Source organism: Spironucleus salmonicida, chromosome 3 (genome assembly GCF_000497125.1).
Source record: "Spironucleus salmonicida strain ATCC 50377 chromosome 3, whole genome shotgun sequence".
NCBI classification, from domain to species: Eukaryota; Fornicata; order Diplomonadida; family Hexamitidae; genus Spironucleus; species Spironucleus salmonicida.
Genome location: NC_090598.1, coordinates 1,589,776 through 1,610,674, shown reverse-complemented (window position 1 = coordinate 1,610,674; position 20,899 = coordinate 1,589,776). Strand labels below are relative to the sequence as shown.

The window sequence follows — 20,899 nt, the reverse complement described above, 5'->3', positions numbered from 1 at the left end:
AATGGTATGAGCTTTAACTTATGCACTAAAAATGATAATCAAAAACTTCATTTCGATAAAACATTCAAAGTAGCTAATTCAACAAATATTGGAGGATAGGACGTGTGGATGACTGTGAAAATATGATCGAGAAAGTCAGATCTCTTACTAAAAACATGATAGTTTTATCTTAATGCTTCTCAGTAAATATTAATAATTCATCGTCATGAAATCCTAAATTCATTTTGACATCATTATATTTTAGAGAGCATCCTTGATAGTCTGAATCTTTATCTAAGAGTGAACTATATAGTTACTTGCACTATTCAAGCAATGAGAAAATATTAGGCTTCATATTTTAATCGCCTTGATAAAATACGAGAGTATCATTAAGCCAGGTTGCCTTAAAAATAATATACTCCATTTTAATTATTGAATGATTTGAAATTAATACTTATAAATAGAGTAATGATACATAATATTTCATTTCATTTTATTAAAAATGTCTATTTCAGCATAATAAATTTTTGACATTACTAATGTAAAGCTTAATCAATAACCTAACAATCCAAGACTGTTATAGACAAGAGCATCTGCTAGTTTTAGATTAGGGTAATATCAGTAAGCAATCAAAGATTTAGATATATTGCTTAAACTGCATGCTTCTGATACTTCTGCGAGACTTCTTAGGTCTAATGCGTACATAGAATTAAAAAATGATGAAAAAGCCTTATTTGATATTAACTAGATATTGTAATTTTGTCCATCACATGCATAAGCACTTTATCTTAAGGCGTAAATATTAGCATAATCTAGTAACCGTGAAGCTGCAATATAAATATTTTAACAGGCTATAGAATCAGAGCATGTTTCAAAATGTTCCGAAAGCTCAATTTCTTCCAATTTTTCTAGACTATATTCTCCTTATAAACATCCTAATTTTGAAATTCACTTATCTTAAAAATCACCTTTAGATATCATTAGATAGCGTGTTAAGTCAACTCCTCAATCGTTTGACTCAACCTATTATACATAATTAGGTTTAGATCTTCGAAAACAAAATAAATTAACAGAGGCTGCAGAAGCATTTACAAGTGCGTTATCATCAGATTAAAATGCTATATCACCATTACTTAATAGAGCATTTTGTTATGATAAACTGTCATTTTTATAAAACGCTATTTCTGATTATAAAAGTGTTATTTAATTAGATGAAAATAATTCTCTTGCACATCATAACCTAGGTGTTTGCTATGATAAAATGGAATATTTTGATGATGCAATATAGTGCTTTAATAAGTCTATAGAAATAGATGCGAATAGTGAATTTTTATGCTCTAGAGGTTTAAGTAAAAGACGAATGGGTAATTATTAAGGAGCTATTGAAGATTACAATTAAGCCTTAAAAATTAGTGGAGAAACATACCAGTTACTATTTGCAAGAGCATACTGCTTCGAACTCAACAACGAACTATAGAAAGCCCTTAATGATTACAATAAGTGTTTAAAGCTCGAAGAAAAGTAATTTGCATATCATAACAGAGGTAGTGTTTTAGCAAGGCTAAACTAACATCTATTAGCAGTTTAAGATTTCACAAATGCGATTTAATTAAATAATAATGCCAGTGAAAGCTACTCTGCTCGTGGTTAAAGTTATTTATCACTTAAAAAGCGAGGTGAAGCTCTTATGGACTTTTAAATTGCATACGACATTAGCTAATCTGTTGAGCACGGCCTTATGTTAGCTGAAATTATGCGTGGAAACTAGATGTACAAAGAGGCCCTAAAAATCTACAATCATCTGTTAACTGATCATAACTCGTCATCAATCGAAATTTACGCCTAAAGGGCTTAAGTTTATAGAAAATTATAAATGTTTAAGGAGAGCCTTGCCGACTCTAGTAAGGCTCTTTTAGCAAATCCCAGTGATGTGAAATTACTAATTAATAGAGGTTATGCTTATGCAAAACTATAGTAATTCGAACTTGCCATTTAGGATTATTCTAAAGTGTTGAAAATAGACCCTTAGAATCAACATGCGCTGCACAACCGCGGTATATCTTTAGACAAGATCGGGAAGCAGCAGGATGCTATAGAAGATTTTACAAAGGCAATTGAGGCAAATCCATAGGATTCAGCAGCGTACTTTTCTAGGGGTGCGAGCCTGGACGCAATTGGATGTTATGATAGTGCAATGGCAGACTATGGAAAAGCATTGGAACTAGAGAATAAAAATGCCGTAATTCCCAGGGGAAAGTGAAAAAATTCGTCACCAAATGCACATTCTCGGCTTTCCAGACACCGTTCGCGTCTTTTCAATTAAGATGGTACGAACTTATTCCAAGGTATTTTCTGCTTTGCCTAGAACCCATTTCTAGTTTTACACTCTATCATCATCCATTACATTAAAGTTAAAATATTACGCTTTGTTGCGCTCACTTAGTCGGACTGCGTCACTTGTAATTCGAACACTTAAACTAGTTCCCACAAAGACAATTGCTGCTGCTTTTTAAAACCACCGCTCGGCTTTAGAATACCCAAACATATCGTGTGAATTGTAATTTTCGTCAAACATCAGCGTTAATGGCATCATTGGTGCCTGACAAATTGGACATCTTGGAGGGCGAATTCTAAGATTTCCAGCTTTCATAGATGTATTATCAATAGCCAAATCATCTAAAGATCTTATTGATGCATATTTGGAAGTTGCTATCTAACATCTATTATTTATACATTTGTATTTTCCTAGTGATCCATGTACTTCAGCAAGTCGATCTTAATCTACTCCTGCTTTTGTATGTAATGTATCAATGTTTTAGGTAACAATTCTTGTATTAGGACAAAGCCTTAAAATTGCAGAAATTGCAAAATGTCCAGGATTTGGCTTCGCTTTTAAAAACTCTGATTTTTCATGTGTTCTAAGCCAAAAATCATTCCAGTATGAGGCAGGGTCTCTTTTGAACTATTTTCTTGTACCTTAATCTTGTATAAATTTTGACCAAATAGCCTGCGATGAATATCGATAAGGGGTAATACCTGATGAGACAGATAAGCCAGCACCTGTTAAGAAAACTACGGTTTATCCTGATATTAATATATCTACTAATTACTCTATATGGTTTTAATTCCTACTAGAATCAATAGGAATTTCATGAATAGGTGTTTATGTTAACTATGATGAGTCCATTATATAAAAATAATATTATATATATAATATATAAATAATTTAGCACTGCAAATAATTGATAATAATTTTTATCATATAATAAATTAGTCACTTCTATCAAATTCCGCAAAATGACCTAACAATAAGATTAAGATCAAAACAAGGCTACTGATATATTTTCACCTGAACTATTCATAGAAATGTCAGAAGGTTAAGATGATAAAATACCTTCTGACTCAGAACTAGAACACGTTGAGGGTGACCAAAAAGATCCAGGTAATACTTAATTATTTTCTAAACTTGTTACCGCAATTAATGATATTTCAACATTATAAGCAGCATTAGCAGTGTCAACTATTAATTCTTCAATTGATTTTTCTTCCACAAAATTAAGAACTTTGTTCATTCAGCATGGTGGGGTTAAAGCCTTATTCCGTGCAATAAATAATATGACCTTTACCCTACTATCTCCAGAAAAGCGTATGTAGTACGTTTAATAGTATCTCCCAAGAGTAGATCCTAAGTATGGTTATGAATCTTTATTAATTTTAGCTACTCTTTCAGAATTAGCAAAAGATTCACGTTCAGCTTTGTTAGCAGAAGATGCAATTCGTATCGGTTTAACACTTTGTAAGACCTAATTTGCATCGAATGTTGGATTTTAAGCTTTGCTTAGAGCAAGAGCCTTAAGAATGGTAGCAGGTTGTGCTAAAGATTCGAAGGCAAGGAATTTTATGAGAAGAATTTAAGCAATCCAATTACTTTAACGTTAATTTAAACAGTCTATCAAAGACTTTTAAATGAATCAAAATGCCGAAAATGGAAGTGTTATTTGTGCGATATCTTAAGTCTTTGAATAATTAATGAAAAGTAATCGCTGCAAAAATACTATGATTAAAACTGGAGGTGTAGGTATGTTAGTGTAGGCTCTTAACGAACTCCCTGTTAATGTACCTATTACTACTGATCTTATTGAATAGTGTGGAGGATAAAAGAGAAATTTAGATTAGAATGATTTATGTATAGAAAGCATCACAAATACATTAAGATAATTAAGTCTTCTATAAACTGGTCGTGCTGAAATATAGGTTACAAAAGGTATTAACAGTGTTGTTAATCTCTTTAAAAAAACATAATCTGCTAGAATAACTTAACGTGCAGTGGCTATTTTAGCAAATTGTGCATAAGATTCAGGTGTTGATTAAACTGTAAGAACAGCCGGCGGCCTTAAATATTTGTCTTCATTATTAACAACAGGTGATCACGAAACTACAATGGCCATTTGTAGAACAATTGTAAGCGTCTGTAGAAGTGGCCCATATTTTGGTGGAGTTCAAACTTGTTTAGAGCATGACGAAACAGATTTTCTATCATTCAATGAAAGAAATGAAGAAAATATATTAGAACTATGCAAGATTGGAGCTGTTGGTAATTTAACTAGTCATATTGATGTTCCTATTGATTTATTATGCTGTTCTGATGCTAATAATTTACTCGTTACTGGTTAAGTTCAGCCATAAAATATCAAACCTGCATAGCACTTACGTGACCTAGCTGTATAGGCTACGAATGCTTTAGTGCCACTTCTTTCTTCAGTTGATGGAAGAAAGGCACTGAAAGGGAATGCTGGTTTGTTCAAAGCTCTTATTTCTCATCTTTAGGTAGCTGACGTCGATATATTAGTTGCTACTCTTTTCTCTTTATCAACAGCTTCTGAAAATGATTCTGATATTTGTAAAAAGATTGGTGAATCAGAAGGTTTAAGATATATGTTTACTTTACTTAGACATAATAATCTATAGGTGGTGTGTGCTGCAGCTAAAGCACTGACACCTGTTTTAAGAGATAAGACTCGTTCATTTAAAGTTGGTCGTTCATTAACAACTTCATTAGAAGTTATTGCTACATTATTAAAGAGAAAATTCGAAGCTGACCCTACTGATTAATATGCACCACGACTTGTTTTAGAAACCCGCGGTTGGTTAATGGGTGTGGTAGCTGAGTTGGCGTAAGATCGTGAAAATGCAAAGGTGTTAACTGAATATGAGGTACTACCAGTAATTTGCGAATTATTAAAGCAACATTCCAAAGTAAATTCTAGAACTGAACGTTCATATGATTTTTATATTGACTTATTAATCAAAGAAAAATCATGCCTTGCAATAGCCACTTTATCTAAAATTAATGATAATATGGCATGCACCGCTGATATGGGCACTATTCCCGCTTTAGTTAGATCAATTTAATCACCAGATGGATGTTCAGTATTTGATTCCTAAAGTTTATAGAAGCATAGAAATGCAAATCTTACTTACATTGAAGCTGTTGGTATTGCGTTATAGCCTTGTCCTAATAAATTTGGATCAGAAGTTAACTTTAAAGAACCCGCTTATTCTTAACGTGAGCCTCCTGTGGACCGTGATCCATAAGCTACAAGAAATCCATACTTTGTGGTTAATCGAGCTGCATGTAAAGCAATGAGCGAAATAAGTAAAAATAAAAAATGTGCTTTGCTTTTAAGGTAGCATGGTGCTGTTTATGGTTTACTTACTTTAGTAGGGCATGTTGACAAAGATACATAAAATTCATCTGCTTCTGCAATTACAAATATTAGAATCCATCATATTACCTCACTTGAAGTGTATAAAGAAAGAATCGAATCGGAAACTCATCAAGATCCACAAAAAGTTAAAGACGCTGCTATGGTTTTATATCAAGATGATTGCTTTATTGGTGGTTAAGAAAGAAAACCTGGAGGACTAGCTGAAGGTGGACTTAATAATATGTCATTCTAAATACGTAGAAATATGACATTTAATATTGAAGGAAATGAAAGACCAGAAGAATTAATCTCCGATGATTTATTCCTTTAAAAAACATCTGCTTCTTTAGCCAGAACATAAGCAGGAAATTTCCAAACTAATCTATAATAAACATCTGTTTTAACAGGTCCAGACTAAATGGATGAACGTATTCTAACAGGAAATGCTGGTATCCGAAAGGGTGAAGGAAAAACTCCTGCACCACAAAAGGCTGAAAATATAACCCCAGCTCCTGGAGTTGTTAGTGAACCTTAACCAATTTAGCCTGTTGAACCTGCTGCTGATAAATCAAGTGTTAAATAACTGCTTGAAGGTGAGCTTGAATGATGAAGAAATTTTCACTTTTTCCCGCTAATTTAAATTCCTGAAATACTCAAACCCTACATATTGTTATCTTGTGTTTTGGCAGATAATGGTCTAACAGGCTTCATAGGCGGTTTCTATATGATTTTAGAGATTGACTTTGTAGGCTCAGATTTTTCAGTAAATGGAACTCTTTATGGTGTACTAGATGCAGAATTTGGTTTTGATAATGGCTTTGGTTTTATTTATGAGAAAGGCAAACGAGGCTATGGTTGTGTTATCTTATATTTTTCCGCCATAGCTTACATCCCTGCCATTACTTCATTTTCATCGATGGAAATTATATCTTTGTTAAGTCCAAGTTAGGTAAAATGTTATTATAAATTTTATTCCATTTAGTCTGTGTCTTATCTAAGTTTTAAAGTTTTTGCTCTAAGCTTAAGTAATTCATCTGAAGGCATTTTGTAAATTTTTATAATACTATATAAATATGTTCATTATTTTAATAATTTAATCTAGTCACTATTATAAAATAATATACTATAGAATTATTAATGAAAAAAACGTAATATTTATATATATACATAAATATTAATGATAATATTAAGGTCAAAATGACTTGTATGATGCAAGTCTAAGAGATGTTTATGTCAAAAGATTTGCCAAACCTGTCAATATATGAAACACATGTTGAAACTTGCTAGTTTTAATTAAACTCAGATCCAAATAATGTGATATATGGAAAGATTACTATTAATAGAGAGTTAGAATCTGTTGCGTAAATTTATTCTACCTATTTCCAAAATGTCAATAGTTAATCTCACAAAGTCTTGCAATAACAATTTATATTTGCTAAAAAATATTTTAGCATTGATTCTGATTAGAACCTGTTTAGTAATTAGTAATCAGTTACATACAAGCTACATCAGGTTGCAAAATCACCTGTGCCTTTAATAGTAGCACATAGATAATTATTTCTATAAGTAGATCTTTAAAATCATGGCGACTAAATATTATTCTCAATGAAATCTATTGATAATGATTTCTGCGATGCTCAAAAAAATGCAGTGACAGGAAACTGTAAAGGAATTATTATCAAATTTGTTAAATAAGGAGATTAAACTACTGTTAGTTAGTATTTTTGGATTGACCCTAATGGAAATATCCCAGCTAAAATATATAACCTTGGACTCAATTAATCTAATGATTTTTTGCTTCTTCTTAAAAAATGTTGCGAGGGTGCGATCAAATTAGAATGATTAATAAAATCACTTATCAAATAAATTCTAAATTTCATTTATTTTATTTTACAAGAGTTTCATTTAGGTTATTACTTACTTAGTTTCGTCTTTAGGAATTGCTTAATAATTTAACTTACTCTTCTCAGCAAATTCATTTTTAATATCAATCAAAATTTAAATTTCTCTTCTTTTTTATGAAATACGTTCTAACTATTATTATATCTATGTTTATTTTTCGAAAAATATAATAAATTTTTATTCGATTTTTTCTTAAAAGTAAGGATCATTATGAGAAATACTTTCATTAGTCTATAAATCTTAATCTGCATAAAATACATTTTTCTTTGTAAAATGTTCAGTAGCATCAAATGCATTAAATGCTGCCTATTTGAATTATTATGTAAAATATTTATAAAATATCTATCTTTCTGCTGAACTTAATGTCGAAAGTGGTTATTTTAATTCTATTTTAGCCTTGTTTAACTATTTAATAAAAGATTGAGTGATTATTTTTCTATGTGATTAAAAATTTAATTCTGGCATTCTAAAAAAATAAGTCTTATATTATATAATATAAATAATCACTCATACTCTATGTTAGGATTTTCTTAAAAAAATAACCCGTCTAAATCATTATTCACAGAATGAATTTCATCGAATTCTGCAGAATTACTTAAAGACAGATCTATATTTATTGTTTATCTTTTTATTGTAGTTGCAGACCCCATAAAAATTGAATACGAACTATTATTTGTAAGATCATCGCTATAACCTTCTGAATCAGAGGTCTCTAACGATTAGGTTCTCTTAATAGTCGCTCGTTAATATCCTATTCTAAATTATGATAGTGTATAATTTTCAAATTATATAAATCTTTAATCTTATATTGAAATTTCTTAACTTTAATTTTCTTTACTATTGTTAACTAAAATTTTAGGCTTAGAAAAATTGGGAATTTTTGAAATCAAGAATTTATTTTAAATATTAAATAAATTATCATTAAGATATTTAGATTATCTTTTCTCTTCTAGCTGTTACTTGAACTAATCCAATGTATATTTTTTTGAAAAACATGGATGATCAATTATTTCATAGATGTAATATCTATGTGGTTTATTATCTAAGAGTCCAAAAACTAAATCTGTGATATTGTCACTAAAAAATTCATTAAATTATTTATTTAATATTTATTTCTTTAGATTAGTATAATATTCACCTGTTAAGCTATGATAAAGTACCTGACCTAATTAATATGAATCATGTAACTCTAAAATAACTATTGGTTCCGGTGGTCTATATGCATCTGTAGATGAAATCTCAAACTTTGAACAACTATCAATATGTTGCAAATTATTATCATCTTCTGATAAGCATTCTGAACTAGGTTATCTTGATAATGCTAATGTTATTTTACTTTTTGCTGAACCAAAATCTGTTAAAATAGGACTATTGTTTAGGAATAAAATATTTTCTTCTTTTATATCTAAATGATATATATTTTATTAATGCAATAGGTGTATTTGTTACACTAATTAGAAGATATGTTAAAAATATTATTAAAGAATATACTTTTCCGATTAAATAAATAAATCTTTTCCATTACACCAGTCGCTCGCAAATGCAAACTCATTAAAATCTTCAAATATGAAATTTACAGAAGAACAAAAGAAAATATGCCTAATATATCTATTTGTGATTAACTAGACATCGTATTCAAATAAAAGTCTCTCAAAATTTTATAAATTAGCAGCAAAAACATACAATGCTAAAAATCTAACCTCATCATGATCATAAATCATGAAAATTTTCTTTGTTTAGGATCCAGTTTTTATAATCTTAAATATTTTAAAACGTTTATTAAAGAAGTTATGTTTATCAAACTCTGTGTGAAGAAATATCATTTTTATTTTATTTAATTAATATTAATATTATTAATATAATTCTGAATTTAATTTTGACACTTTATATAAATTATATTTAACCTAATAATTGACATAAATTTTATAATTATTTATTTAATTAAATTTGACACTATATAGTTTCTATCTTAATATTTCTTAAAGATTAGTAGCAAAATTACTATTTATACTTAAATATAATAAAATTATATTTTTAAAAAAGAAATATATTATATCTGATTAAACAGCGAACCTAATTCAGTATTTTAAATAAAATTATGATAACCAATCTCACTAATATTAATAAGTAATTAATAAAAATTAATTATAATTATTAATATACATATGTTCTATGTGTATAAATTAATTCAACTGATAACTACTATTAATGTAAGAATAAATTATAATCCACTTAAAACTTTACTATTGAAATTATGTACTTAAACTATAATTATATAGATATATAGCTAGCCAAAATATTATAATAAATATTACCAACTTCTGGAATCGAACCCTTATCTTTAAATAAAAATAAATAGTCTAACCTTTACGCCAAGAATTACCTTAACATATTTATAAATATAATTCGATATTTATTTTAATTAACTATCAAATCACTCTTAATATTATATTAAAAATAACTTGCTAATATTAATATATGAAGTAAATTAAATTCACTGCTTTTGATGAAGATGTTCTTGATTTTAATAACCTTGAAATATAAGAACTTAATTATCTAGATATTGAAGATGATATATTAAATAAAAGATCAGTATCTATAATCGAATAGTAACTATTGAAAACAAAGATGAAATCGTAATAAATCTCTGATGGCAATGTTAAAATCAATGAAATATTAATAGGAAAAAGTTTAAATTCAAAATATGATACAAATGACTTAGAATTAGGAATTGACATATTTAATACTAAAGAAACTATTGATGAAAACTCTATTGATCCATTTAATGATGAGTTCAGCAAGTTAGATAATAATTAAATCTAACAGAAGAAGAAAAAGCAGATAGCGAATCATTCATTACTAAGGCCAAGAGGGTTTTCGTCGTGCTTAGATCAACATGTGATTTTTCTATCTGGACAAAATCCTTACTTCACGGATGAAGAATTCAAAAAATATATTCAAATTCTTGGTGGAAAATTAGTAAGTAGTGCTACTACAAGTTTTAATGTGTTTATTATGGGCAATTCATATAACTAAAATCACTTAAATATCGCCTAATCAAAATTTGCAAAGAGACTTACAATTGATGGATTTTTCAACTGGATTGTTACCAAATCAATTAATTCACTTATTTAAGGTAATTCAGTTAAAAAGATAATTAAAGAAACTGAAATTTCAGAATATATAAATAACCTGAATTGGGTTTCTTTTAATGAATCATTATAACCTATAAGTATTTTAGAAATTGTTCAGTCTTTGAAAGAATAAAATCCTGAAATAGATAATCATTAAGTCTTAACTGTTAATCATACAGATCAGGTATTAAAATCAACTCTGTAAGTTTAATAAAAAATCACAAAATCTGCTCCATAAATATAAAATCTATGTTGTTAAAACTTAAGTTAAAATATATTTATTAGAAATGAATCTCCAATTAAGTATAATGTTACTGAGATGTATGAAGCATCCTCACTTGCAGATATATTTCATTCTAAGGTACCTATAGCTACTCTTTAAAATGAACTTAAATTTCCATCTAAACCTATTATTCTTTCTGGATGTACTGGAAGTGGAAAATTTACTATTGCTTCATTTTTATCACAGTTATTAAACTATTCAATAGTAATGTATAAAGATAACCTCCCCCTTGTTTAAACAGTATAATAATTTAATTCTATATTATTTAATACTTACACGAAGCGAATTCTTTATATTAAAGAAATAGAATTTCTAGACTCAAAGTAAATTTAATCTCTTACATCGTATTTAGCAAAAAATAATAAAATTTCTTTTCCAATTATTTTAGCTACATCAGATAGCTCAAATTAAAAGCTTAGGATACTTAAAAAGTATTGTAATGAAATTAAGTTATAAAAACCTACTACTTAATAGATTACGGAATTTTGTGATACATATTAAGTCAAAAATGAAGCTAAAAAATATTTAATAAGCGCATTTGATGGTGATATTAGATAGTTGATACTAAATCTTCAATTTTACGGTCAAAAATGTACAAAAATTGTGAAATAATTGAATAGCTAAGAAATTCTCTAAAAAGCATACTCTTATACTGAAAATAAATTAACAACAAATCTTTCATAACTTTGTGATCACTATTTTATAGATCCATAAATGATTCATTGCTCATCTTTGGCCAATTATCAAGAACTGAATAATTACTAAACAAAACAAACTTAGTTTTTTGCAGATATTTTTTCATTGGCAGATTGTCAAATATATAAAATGTATTCCTAAGGTGACTGGAGTGGGGCAAAATCTGCTTAATTATTTGAGATTGGTATTCCTGCTTTATTATCATAGATTTGCCCAAACAAATGTAAATTAAAATAATTTGGATTTTTGAAATTACCATACTCAATTATAGGATTAAATAAATAATGCTAAGCAATTTTAAACAAATATAGAGTAATAAATTCAGAATAAGTATTATGTGAAGCAGAATATGTGAATTATATCTAATCAATTCTATAAATCATCGACGGATCTTTCGCATTTGGAATTTAGTCTGGAGATGAAAGTATAGGATTAAAATTATCAGGGTAGTAATATTTAGATCTAATTGATATTTATGAATAAAATTCTTGCTCGGGGAGAAGTAAAAAAGAATTGATAAATTGGTTAGATCAATATTCTGGTATTTGGATTAATTTAACTGGAAAGAAAAAAACTAAATGATATTATTATATCTTATTATTTATATTATAAAATATCTTTTTGAATGTTTGGTGATAGTAATATTACTTATGTTTCTATAGTCGATAAAATATTTACGTAAAACTATGTCAAAGATAGCTAAACTGAATAATTATCCTCTCAATCTGTTTCAATTTAAACTATTAGGAGAAAAACTTAGCAGACTTAAGCTAATGAATTTTATGATCCTTACCCTAAAATTTAAAATGCCGACTTATCACATTTATAAAATTCACTTGATAAAGTCTTCATTTTGCTCCAAGAAAAACCACTCAAAATAATTTTTTAGTAAAAAGACTAAATACTATAGCATCATTATATATCTCTTCGGTTGGTTCTTGGTTAATTATCTTCAAATAATAGAACTTTTTCTTATTATCAAGGAAAACTCAAAATTTATGAAGATTTATTATATACAGAAATATATCCATTCTATCCTTAATCCCGTAATTTGTAATTTATATAAAATTAAATTACACTTAAAAATATTTCTTTCATTACTTAATAAACTATAGGAACAATATCTGGTGCCTTATTATAAAATAGTAAGCTTCTTCCCTCATTGCATGTTTCTAAAATAATATAAATATATCATTTTAATGATTTAACAATCTCGTGTGATAATTTAGGTAGAATATTAGTTATTAAAGATAATAAATTAATTTCTGGTGTAATTATACGTGATAAATCCATTAAAAGAGACTTTGAAGAAGGTATTTTTACATCATCATTTTCATTAAACATTATACGTAAAAATTATATTTATGCAGCCATTAGTGGATTTGATGGGACAGTAATAACATTTTAATTTAATTAGCAAAGAAATATTGAGATTCAGCGTATAGAAGAGCTTAGTGATAACAATGCAGCAGGAATGATAATCAGCAGTTAATTTAATATTAAACCTCCAGCTCTTCAAGTTAAATCCGTAAAATTATATGAAAACAGTCCATAATTTATGTAAGCAATTCTAAATTCAGGAGTATTAGCTCTAGATGGATAAAATCAAGTTAAATTATACTGTGGAGGGTAGTTTATCTGTGCTTATGAAAGTTAAGGTGTTATTAGTTTTGATTATATAGATAATAATGTTATTATGTTAACTTAACGTGAAATTTTATGTTTTGAGCTTTTTAGTGGAATTACAGTAAATAGACCTTATTTTAAATCAAATCTGGATTATATTTATGATAAAATAGAAGTTGTAAATGGTGGAGAAAAAGCAGTAGTTTTTCTTTACAATTAAAATGAGTGCGAACTTCGTGAAATTGCATTGCGACCTGCTAGAAATAACATAGGATAGGATATATATAAGTTACTTTAAGAGTGATATAAAACAAATTGTTCACAATCCTTCATTCGTTGCAAAATCACAAATCTAATCAAAATCTTGGATTTTATCAAATTCAAATACTACAACTTTTGTTCTAGTAAATAATACTATACTTAATTTTGATGTAACTATCTATTTTGGTGTAATACTATCCAAAATTCCTGATTCAATTAACTCAAAAATTGTGTTAACGTAACCTGCTCTTCTAGCAGCCAACACTTTGCTTCTAAATAAGGCAGCCTCATCGCCAAATAAGCATTATATAATAGAGCTTAGTGAAATAGATCCAGAAGGTGACAACTAATCATTTTAAAATCTAGACCAAATAATTAGTTTTTAGTTTTACTCTAATGATACACTGAAAATTCTTTTCGCTGCAGATTCACGTTATGATGTTCCCTCTGGTATAATTATTTTTAAGCAGTTAGCTTAAACATTATTAATAGAAAGCACCTCTTATGGTTTTGATGAAAGATAATCTTTTTATGTTTATTAAGGAGATTCATGACGATACATACTAGGAGATTTTCCAAAATCTGGAGAATCTTTTACTCTATAATTATTCTATGGACTGGATGGACTACTACCTGCATTAGGTTTAGAAAATAATTCCTTTTATGATACGAAATTATTATTCTACCTATTAGTTATAGATGAAAACTTTTCCACTAATGCATCATATTATTTTTAAATTAACTCATTTTCTTTTCTTTGTATCATATTTTCATGCTCTAAATGTGATATTCTGTCTTTATTAATCTACTAATCTTACCGTAAACTAATAATTTATTTCTCTAATGATTCAATAGTTTACTTATCTAATTTAATCTCTTTTTGCTATATGTCAAATTTAAAGGTTAAATCTTCATCTAATGCGCCCGTTCCATTACTTATAATATCATTACTTTTTTATGGTTAAATTTTAGAAAATAAATCTGGCTGTATTAATTACGCTGGCTAAACTTAATCATATTGAGATTTTACTTAAGGAGATCGTATTCCATTAGATTTTGTAAGCTTTTATTACATTTATTAAATTCTTTATAACGCACTACTTTAATGCGGTATATTATCCTTCTATATTGATAACATCTAAGATTATTTAGAAACTGATGCGTATGGTATAGAAATTTAAGCATCTGGTACAGCACGCCTATGATTCGTGCCAATCAATGATAAAATTTCCTCGAAATCTGCCATTAATTTGAAGATTGATTATATAATTTATAATAAATATAATGAAATTAAAATGTTAAAACTTTAATAAATATATGAATCATCTATAACTTTTACTAATGCCAATCATCCAGATGATTTAAAATGGTTGAATAATAGGTTGACATTAGTAACTTCCTTCGATGACTTTTTTGAAGAGTATTGTTACTGTGTTGTAGCATCTGGCTTCAGAGGTTCTACTGCTGGAAAATTAGCACCATTATTAGCTGCCTAAAAGGGAAATTTTGAAAAATCTATAGCAATATTTAAAAATAAATAAAAGATAAAAGCTATTTGTAGTTGTTATTCTAATTTATCTACAAACTATTAATCTGTTTCCAAAAATTGGAAGGTCCCATCTGACTTATAAAGTTTACCATTTATAGGCAGCGTAACATGTTTTCATTTAGCTAGAAATATTGGTCTTTGTAGTAGTGTAAAACCAGATTTACACCTTGTCAAAATTATTGAAAAATTATTTTAATAAAGTGATAATGAATTTGTATAGCTAAAGATAAAAGAATTAGCAGATAAAAATAAAAGTCCTCATGGCGTTGTTGACTTTAATTTATGGATCTACTTATCTCACAACGAAGGGTAAACTATGAAATGTTGTGGTGGTAAAATTAGATTAAGATGAAATTATTATCACTTAAAAATATCAACCTCTTATTTATGTAAATTCGACTATTTTTCATTAAATTATTCACCATATACCACTAAATTATCATCTGTATTTTCATAACTATCACCTTCAAGCCAGCTCTCTAAATTTTCAATTCTACAATCAATTTACCCTATTAAATTCTCGACCTCTAATATGATTTTCTCATCCTAAAGCGTTTTAGCCATTGCATATAATTCATTCCCAAACACTAATGCCTATTAGTGTGTATCAAGTAATGGCCCTGCAGCTGATTAAATTTCATAAAACCTTTCATCTGATATACTCATTTACGGCTCATGCGTTTCTGGATCATAGTTTTATTACAATGGAGGTGGGCCAATTGATTCTAATTCAGATAATGTATATGCATTAAGAAGCTTTGTACAAAGAAGCAACGTTTGAAAAGTTGTATCAGAAACACCAAAATGATGCAGTGCCGATTTAAATGCACTATAACATAAGGAAAAGATAGAAATATTAATACTTTTATTAAAAGTTACAAATGAAGATGTTGTTATATATGATAGAATTTACAGGATTCTCATATTTATATGTAGTACTGGTAGGCATAAATGATGCAGAATATTTTTTTTTAATAATACCTCTGCCCTTTTCAAAAATTACTCATTTATAAGTTATTCAACATTATCAAAATTAAATTTCTTCATCAATGGTCTATTATTTTTAATAAATAATAGATGTATAAGTGCATTTTATTATAACGTTTCGGCCTCTTTAATAATAATTTCATCCATACTTTATACTGTATTACACTTACAACATGAGCCATTCTTAGTAGGTCCTTTACAATCACATACAAAACATATTCCACAATAGGTTGACTTAAAACTTTCATATATTCCATATTGTTCAGGAAGTAAATAAACATTATCATTTTCAGATGTAGATTTATACTTAGCTACTCGAATTAATTATCCTTCTAGTTTACAAAAAGAATCTGGCGAATTTGAAAACTATAGCTATGCATTCTAACACGAAAAAGAAAACCTTGGCAACTAAAATTTAGTAATACTATTAGTTAATACAAAAACCGGAATTGGTGCAGGAACCTGAACCATAAAATACTAATCTACAATATCTATTAGTAAATTACAGCTTTTTAAATGAGTTTTCCAATTTAATTCCTAACACTATTGAGAACAATAATAAACTTTTTAGCATTAAGAACACCTATACTTTTCAGTAATAAATTTTAAGCAATTCATACAGGTTATTTAAGGATAAATTGGATTGAGTTGCGAAACTTCTAATGCACGCATTCTATGATGATTGTTATCCATTCAAAGTATGAATTTTATGATTAATATGGAATATTATATAAAATATATTCTACTTGATTATAAATATTTAAAAAATATATTTAAAAATTTTATACTATCTATATTCGTTTTATTTTAAATTATATTTTAAATTATTATCTATTAATATGTATATAGATTACTTTTCACCAAATGTACAACCAGGTACCATTGTTTAAAACCTTACATGAATGGTTATAATTCTATGGTAAAGAAGAAATTGATCAATTATTTGAGAATGGTAATTTTAAGGTCTAACCATTATAATAATATCATTCTAATATGTTGGGGAAAATATTAAAAGAACCATTGTATTCTATATCTTCAGGGTATTTAATAAGGAATTTAAGATTTGATAGAAATTTTAATCTTATTATAGCCAATTAAATGGCGTTATCAATTAATTTTTCAGAGATTGAAAGAATTATTTTATCTTCAGATTATAAGAATGATACATGGCCATTATACAAAAATTTTCCTCAATTTATTAAAAAAATTGATTGTTCATAATTTAAAGAAAAGAATAAGTTTACTATTATGCTTAAAGACCAAATAGGGCTAATTAAAAATACATTAGCACTTGCTAATAGAAATAACCTAAATATTAGAGCCACTGAAACAAACATAGTATAATTTCTAGTAGATGAATTTCCATTTTCAGCAATTTATAATTTTACCGAGTAACATATTTTTATTCATCCAGATCTTTGCTCTCATTTCTAATTTATGAGATAAAATAATATATTTTCAGATATTTCAAATACTGTTCAAAAACTCAAGTAATCAAATATTGCTAATATTAAAGGATGGTGTGCAATTTTGCCGTTAGTTGATTAATAATTTAACGTTGAACTGTAAATTGCGTGCGCATCATTTTTCTGTATTAAGTGTAATGTTGATGAACTTGAGTAAGTTAAAACTTGGGCAAATACAAATTTAGGATTTTTGCCTTGTATTTATTTACATGATAACTAATCATTTTTACCATCTTATTTTCCATATTTAAACAATTTTGTTACGTTCTAGGAGTATGAGAACATGTTAAATCCTCCTCAAATTTCAACTGAAACAAATTCAGAAGGAATAAAAATTTTGTCTTGGAATTTATAAAATTAATCAACACTAACATTTCCTAACTCTTTAAATATATCCTTTCCGTTTACTTCTTGGCGTGCGTACAAATTTCCTAAAATTGCAGATCTAATAATTAATTCAAATGCAGATATATGTTGTTTTTCCGAAGCTGGACCAATAGACGAAATATATAAAAATAATAAATAGCTAAACTAACTATATACATTGACTAAATGTGCCATAGATACAGTTACAAAATTATCACCTGGTGTTTCTATATATACGGCGATATTAACACTCAAAAAGCATAAATTGATTCATCAAGAAAATCTTCCATTTTCCAAAATTGCTTATAGTATATCAATTGCGCGTGAAGTTGGTATTATTACTCCAAATTTTGAAAAACTATAACCATTTTTAACATTTAATAGTGCAACTTTTGTAGTTATTGAGATTAATGATAAACGCTTAGCATGTTGTGCTATTTATCCAAATTGGTAGTTTATGACTGAGGTTGTCAAATATTTATAGATAAAACTTTCATGTAAACGCACGGATGATCTTTATAACTAGTTCGGTTGTAAAGGTAAGATAATAGCTGGAGATTTTAATATTACTCCCAATTCAGCAATTTATAAATCTTTTGATAGAATTATATCATGTGAGATGGCGGATAATATTACTGATTAAATGATTAAAGACGCATCAAATGATAGAAGTTATGCTCAAAGATTATATTTTAAGAGTTATATTAATGAATTATAGATCCAAGGGTTGTCTAGTGCTTTTGTTCATTATATTGAAAATAATATTGAAGGTTAACTCTAAGGTAAAGAACCTATTACAGTTAATGTACCAGGATTTAAAGATTGCTTAGACTACATCATGACTGATATGTTAATTAAAGAAAAGTGTACACCTTATTGTGAAGTATATAATGAAATCATACCAAACTGTATTTGTGTATCTGATCATGCCCCATTAGTTTGTGTAGTTGATTTTAAATGATAATGTTATTATATATTATTTATTATTCATCTCCATTTTAAATGGATGATTTACTTAAAAATGTTTACAATAATAATATTAATTGGAAATTATTAGATGAAGACAATCTTATTTAATCACTCAACATGTTTGAATAGTATTTTGTCAATAAACTTAATTCGATCTAAATAATTGAATCTATTTTTGATCTAGATGAGTTACTAGCTTAAGTTAAAACACTATTTTTGTTTTCTCTACATCTTAACTAAGTTTTAGGATATATAAAATTTTTTGCATTTAGTTCAGTTATTTTATTACAACTAGAAAAAGATACACTAACTTAATATAGTTAATTTATTAAGAATTACAAATCAAAAAATACTGAGGAATCCAGATTTTTGCAAATTTAGCGCCTATAATTATAAAAATTAAACTCTTTTGATATATTATAACTTTAATAATTAAAAAATTAATTTTCATAAAATATTGTCTAAGAGTTACATATTCGCCAACTTATTTTAGATGCAAGTAAATTCAATCTAGATGGATTAGATGAAATTTATTAGTGTTAATTTATAAAAAATAGCATTATCATTTTAAATGCTTCGTTGTCGGTCAGTACTTAAGTTATGACTTATGCTTCAGATGAAAATTTAAGAAAATAATATTGGTTATTTTTATAGAATAAAAATTTAGACAATGAGTAAAATATTAAAAAGTAAATAGTTCTAAAACAAAAAATGTCCTAATAACATGGTTTTGATTCAACAATAGATTATATGCTATAAGGTAGAATGGTTTCATCAAAATAATAATTAACGAATTTTTATAATAATATTTACGATAAAATTAAACCATCGTTTGATAAGGACATCCTTGACCTGTAATTAATTTCAAATAATAATCTTCAGCCTTGGAATCTAACATATTATTTTGAAAAACTTATATAAAAAGAAATATTTGATATTAAATCAGTTCTTAAATTTTTTCCTAAAAAGAAATTCATAAATAATATTATATTATTTTTGCAGTCAAAACTTAATATTATTTTCGATCTTATTACTGACCTTGCCTGGGCAGACGATGTCTTTGGCTATAATATAAAAATAAATGATGTCAAGAATGTATAGTTATATTTTGATCTATATTAGCGTGATAAAAAATAATAAGGAGGTTGGTTTTAATAAATATCTAGTAAGATATTTTCTATTTAAGCTAACTTTCCTTCTTAAACAAAATATTTTGAATATAATGAGGCTCATACCATTTTACATGAACTGGGTCATGCACTACATGGTATGTACGGTGAGTCTATATTTAAATCGTAAACATCATTAGATATTCCATGGGATTTTGTAGAGATTCCATCTTAATTTTTTGAAAATTTTTTAGAAAACGAATAATTCCTATTGTAATTATCTTAAGATGATGATGGACAAAAACTAACAAGCTAACAATTAAATAATATTATTAAACGTAATAAATTTAGAAATTCAATATCTATAATGCGTTAAATAGAATTAGGATAATTAGACCTAGAATTACATGAAAATTTTAAAGGTGGAGATTTAGATGAATTTATCAAGGATATAACCAATAAGTATAATATTTTTCCTTAAATATAAAAAAAATCTATTGTACGCAGTTTTAATCATATTTTTGGCAATAGTCATGATTACACATGTGGATATTATAGTTATTTATGGTCAAATGTCTTCTCAAGTTTTTTATTTGATGCATTTTTATAAGAATAAGACCTATAAACATTTGTTGAAAATATTTTAAGTGTAGGAAATGCATAAGACCCAGCAATCTCTATTTATAATTATGCAGGTGAGTGCTCACTCGATCCATATTTTAATAGAATGGGGCTCAAGTGATGTAATACGTTATCATACTAAGAATTCAATTAGATTAAGTATATTTATCACTTTATTAAAATCCTAAATTATTATTGTGGCATTTCACTTTATATTTATTGTTTATATAATTATAACTGATT

At 27.3% G+C, this 20,899-nt stretch overlaps 15 protein-coding genes across 15 annotated transcripts; 8 read left to right on the top strand and 7 right to left on the bottom strand. All coding sequences in view use genetic code 6, as the record gives it.

The window, feature by feature from the left end:
• Positions 1-64: 64 nt before the first annotated feature.
• Positions 65-466, bottom strand: SS50377_23288 (uncharacterized protein; the record flags this gene model as incomplete). Its single annotated transcript, XM_067907153.1, has 1 exon — positions 65-466. One exon carries the CDS (start codon positions 464-466, stop codon positions 65-67), a length of 402 nt encoding a protein of 133 aa, XP_067766421.1.
• Positions 467-481: 15 nt separating this feature from the next.
• Positions 482-2,239, top strand: SS50377_23287 (Tetratricopeptide repeat protein; the record flags this gene model as incomplete). The annotated part of the gene is made up of 1 exon (XM_067907152.1): positions 482-2,239. The coding sequence occupies one exon, from the start codon at positions 482-484 to the stop codon at positions 2,237-2,239; it is 1,758 nt and encodes a 585-aa protein (XP_067766420.1).
• A 9-nt stretch (positions 2,240-2,248) lies between these two features.
• Positions 2,249-3,166, bottom strand: SS50377_23286 (NAD-dependent deacytelase Sir2; the record flags this gene model as incomplete). Its single annotated transcript, XM_067907151.1, has 1 exon — positions 2,249-3,166. One exon carries the CDS (start codon positions 3,164-3,166, stop codon positions 2,249-2,251), a length of 918 nt encoding a protein of 305 aa, XP_067766419.1.
• A 110-nt stretch (positions 3,167-3,276) lies between these two features.
• Positions 3,277-6,294, top strand: SS50377_23285 (uncharacterized protein; the record flags this gene model as incomplete). Its single annotated transcript, XM_067907150.1, has 1 exon — positions 3,277-6,294. One exon carries the CDS (start codon positions 3,277-3,279, stop codon positions 6,292-6,294), a length of 3,018 nt encoding a protein of 1,005 aa, XP_067766418.1.
• An 11-nt stretch (positions 6,295-6,305) lies between these two features.
• SS50377_23284 (uncharacterized protein) lies at positions 6,306-6,731 on the bottom strand (the record flags this gene model as incomplete). Its single annotated transcript, XM_067907149.1, has 1 exon — positions 6,306-6,731. One exon carries the CDS (start codon positions 6,729-6,731, stop codon positions 6,306-6,308), a length of 426 nt encoding a protein of 141 aa, XP_067766417.1.
• Positions 6,732-6,884: 153 nt separating this feature from the next.
• SS50377_23283 (uncharacterized protein) lies at positions 6,885-7,529 on the top strand (the record flags this gene model as incomplete). The annotated part of the gene is made up of 1 exon (XM_067907148.1): positions 6,885-7,529. The coding sequence occupies one exon, from the start codon at positions 6,885-6,887 to the stop codon at positions 7,527-7,529; it is 645 nt and encodes a 214-aa protein (XP_067766416.1).
• A 9-nt stretch (positions 7,530-7,538) lies between these two features.
• On the bottom strand, positions 7,539-8,054 carry SS50377_23282 (uncharacterized protein; the record flags this gene model as incomplete). Its single annotated transcript, XM_067907147.1, has 1 exon — positions 7,539-8,054. One exon carries the CDS (start codon positions 8,052-8,054, stop codon positions 7,539-7,541), a length of 516 nt encoding a protein of 171 aa, XP_067766415.1.
• A 38-nt stretch (positions 8,055-8,092) lies between these two features.
• Positions 8,093-9,412, bottom strand: SS50377_23281 (Kinase; the record flags this gene model as incomplete). The annotated part of the gene is made up of 1 exon (XM_067907146.1): positions 8,093-9,412. One exon carries the CDS (start codon positions 9,410-9,412, stop codon positions 8,093-8,095), a length of 1,320 nt encoding a protein of 439 aa, XP_067766414.1.
• A 655-nt stretch (positions 9,413-10,067) lies between these two features.
• SS50377_23280 (Replication factor C, subunit 1) lies at positions 10,068-12,284 on the top strand (the record flags this gene model as incomplete). Its single annotated transcript, XM_067907145.1, has 1 exon — positions 10,068-12,284. The coding sequence occupies one exon, from the start codon at positions 10,068-10,070 to the stop codon at positions 12,282-12,284; it is 2,217 nt and encodes a 738-aa protein (XP_067766413.1).
• Positions 12,285-12,327: 43 nt separating this feature from the next.
• Positions 12,328-13,632, top strand: SS50377_23279 (uncharacterized protein; the record flags this gene model as incomplete). The annotated part of the gene is made up of 1 exon (XM_067907144.1): positions 12,328-13,632. The coding sequence occupies one exon, from the start codon at positions 12,328-12,330 to the stop codon at positions 13,630-13,632; it is 1,305 nt and encodes a 434-aa protein (XP_067766412.1).
• Positions 13,633-13,647: 15 nt separating this feature from the next.
• Positions 13,648-14,835, bottom strand: SS50377_23278 (uncharacterized protein; the record flags this gene model as incomplete). The annotated part of the gene is made up of 1 exon (XM_067907143.1): positions 13,648-14,835. The coding sequence occupies one exon, from the start codon at positions 14,833-14,835 to the stop codon at positions 13,648-13,650; it is 1,188 nt and encodes a 395-aa protein (XP_067766411.1).
• Positions 14,836-14,884: 49 nt separating this feature from the next.
• On the top strand, positions 14,885-15,490 carry SS50377_23277 (uncharacterized protein; the record flags this gene model as incomplete). The annotated part of the gene is made up of 1 exon (XM_067907142.1): positions 14,885-15,490. One exon carries the CDS (start codon positions 14,885-14,887, stop codon positions 15,488-15,490), a length of 606 nt encoding a protein of 201 aa, XP_067766410.1.
• Positions 15,491-15,498: 8 nt separating this feature from the next.
• On the bottom strand, positions 15,499-16,818 carry SS50377_23276 (MYND finger domain-containing protein; the record flags this gene model as incomplete). The annotated part of the gene is made up of 1 exon (XM_067907141.1): positions 15,499-16,818. The coding sequence occupies one exon, from the start codon at positions 16,816-16,818 to the stop codon at positions 15,499-15,501; it is 1,320 nt and encodes a 439-aa protein (XP_067766409.1).
• A 171-nt stretch (positions 16,819-16,989) lies between these two features.
• Positions 16,990-18,918, top strand: SS50377_23275 (Endonuclease/Exonuclease/phosphatase family protein; the record flags this gene model as incomplete). The annotated part of the gene is made up of 1 exon (XM_067907140.1): positions 16,990-18,918. One exon carries the CDS (start codon positions 16,990-16,992, stop codon positions 18,916-18,918), a length of 1,929 nt encoding a protein of 642 aa, XP_067766408.1.
• Positions 18,919-18,959: 41 nt separating this feature from the next.
• On the top strand, positions 18,960-20,777 carry SS50377_23274 (Peptidyl-dipeptidase; the record flags this gene model as incomplete). The annotated part of the gene is made up of 1 exon (XM_067907139.1): positions 18,960-20,777. The coding sequence occupies one exon, from the start codon at positions 18,960-18,962 to the stop codon at positions 20,775-20,777; it is 1,818 nt and encodes a 605-aa protein (XP_067766407.1).
• Between the last annotated feature and the right edge of the window lie 122 nt (positions 20,778-20,899).